Source organism: Octopus bimaculoides, chromosome 9, assembly GCF_001194135.2.
Source record: "Octopus bimaculoides isolate UCB-OBI-ISO-001 chromosome 9, ASM119413v2, whole genome shotgun sequence".
NCBI classification, from domain to species: Eukaryota; Metazoa; Mollusca; class Cephalopoda; order Octopoda; family Octopodidae; genus Octopus; species Octopus bimaculoides.
In genome coordinates, this window is record NC_068989.1 from 36,636,941 (window position 1) to 36,638,484 (window position 1,544).

The following is a 1,544-nucleotide window of genomic DNA, read 5'->3' on the forward strand; positions in this document are numbered from 1 at the left end:
ATTTCGAGCGTGGCCGTTTTCGTGCGGGTGACATGTAAAAGCACCTATTACACTCTCTGAGTGGTTGCCGTTAGGAAGGGCATCCAGCTGTAGAAACTCTGCCAAATTTAGTATTGGAGCCTGGTGTTGCCATCTGGTTTCACCAGTCCTCAGTCAAGTCGTCCAACCCATGCTAGCATGGAAAGCGGACGTTAAACGATGATGATGATGATGATGATTCCTGACTGGGTGAAAATTATTGAACTTTAAACCTCTATTACTTTTTAAGAACATTTTTGCGGAAAAAGTGAAATAACTTCAGCAATTCAGCTTGGAAGAGTAAATTACTGTACCAAATTTTAAAGTTAAACTTTAATTTTTGAAATGCTGGCAGCCAAACCAACTAGATCCCATAATGTCAAGGCAAGGAGACACAAACACACACACTCACAGTCACATATTTGCATACATAACACACACATACACACAAGACCACATAGTTGGGAAGCAAAATCTTACACATACAACCACATCTGTACCTACACATTACAATTGAATTGGAAATATTTTTACAAATAGGATTTTATAGGAGTATAATACAGACATACCTTAGCCTACACCATATCATTAATAAGTCATCTGTCCCCTGAACAAAGAAACTGAGATGACAAAATAGAAGATGGAAAAGATGACAATGACAAAATTAATAAAATCTTACCATATCTCCCCCGGATGCAAACGAGACTGATGCCATATCATGGTTAGCAATTGTCTGAAATAAATAAATGGGAATAAATGATATGTATTACAGTGATGAGGGTATATATACATATATACGTGTATGTGTGTGTGTGTGTATGTATATATACATATAAGGTGCAGGAGTGGCTGTGTGGTAAGTAGCTTGCTTACCAACTACATGGTTCTGCGTTCAGTCCGTCTGGGTGGCACCTTGGGCAAGTGTCTTCTACTATAGCCTCGGGCCGACAAAAGCCTAGTGAGTGGATTTGGTAGACAGAAACTGAAAGACGTCCGTTGTATATATGTATATATGTGTGTGTGTGTGTGTGTGTGTGTGTGTACGTGTGTGTATGTTTGTGTGTCTGTGTTTGTCCCCCCAACATTGCTTGACAACCAATGCTGGTGAGTTTACGTCTCCGTAACTTAGCGATTTGGCAAAAGGGGCAATAGAATAAGTATTAGGCTTACAAAGAATAAGTCCTGGGTCAATTTGCTTGACTAAAGGCGGTGCTCCAGCATGGCCGCAGTCAAATGAGCGAAACAAGTAAAAGAGTATATGTATGTATATATATATATATATACCGGAGTAAGCACATGAAATGTGCAACAAGGTGGAAAAAAGAGTACTCAAATACCAGAGGTAGAGTAATATGCTTTATTTAAAAGCAGATAGAAGGCATCGTATATAGGGCCAAAGTCCAGATAGAAGGCTCGCATGATTATAGAACATATACAGGGGCTACAGAAAATTCTTTCAAAACCAGACTGTATTCGCATAAAAATTCTTTTAGGTACCCTGAAAATAGGACAAAGATGAGCCTGGC

General features: G+C 39.2%; 1 protein-coding gene across 3 annotated transcripts in view; it reads right to left on the reverse strand.

The window, feature by feature from the left end:
* Positions 1-1,544, reverse strand: part of LOC106871874 (SHC-transforming protein 1) — a 74,927-nt gene that overhangs the window by 23,372 nt on the left and 50,011 nt on the right. For all 3 annotated transcript variants that reach the window (XM_052970636.1, XM_052970637.1, XM_052970635.1), the window contains exon 6: positions 698-751. In XM_052970636.1, the coding sequence (XP_052826596.1) occupies positions 698-751 (54 nt within the window). The remainder of the gene's footprint in view (positions 1-697; positions 752-1,544) is intronic.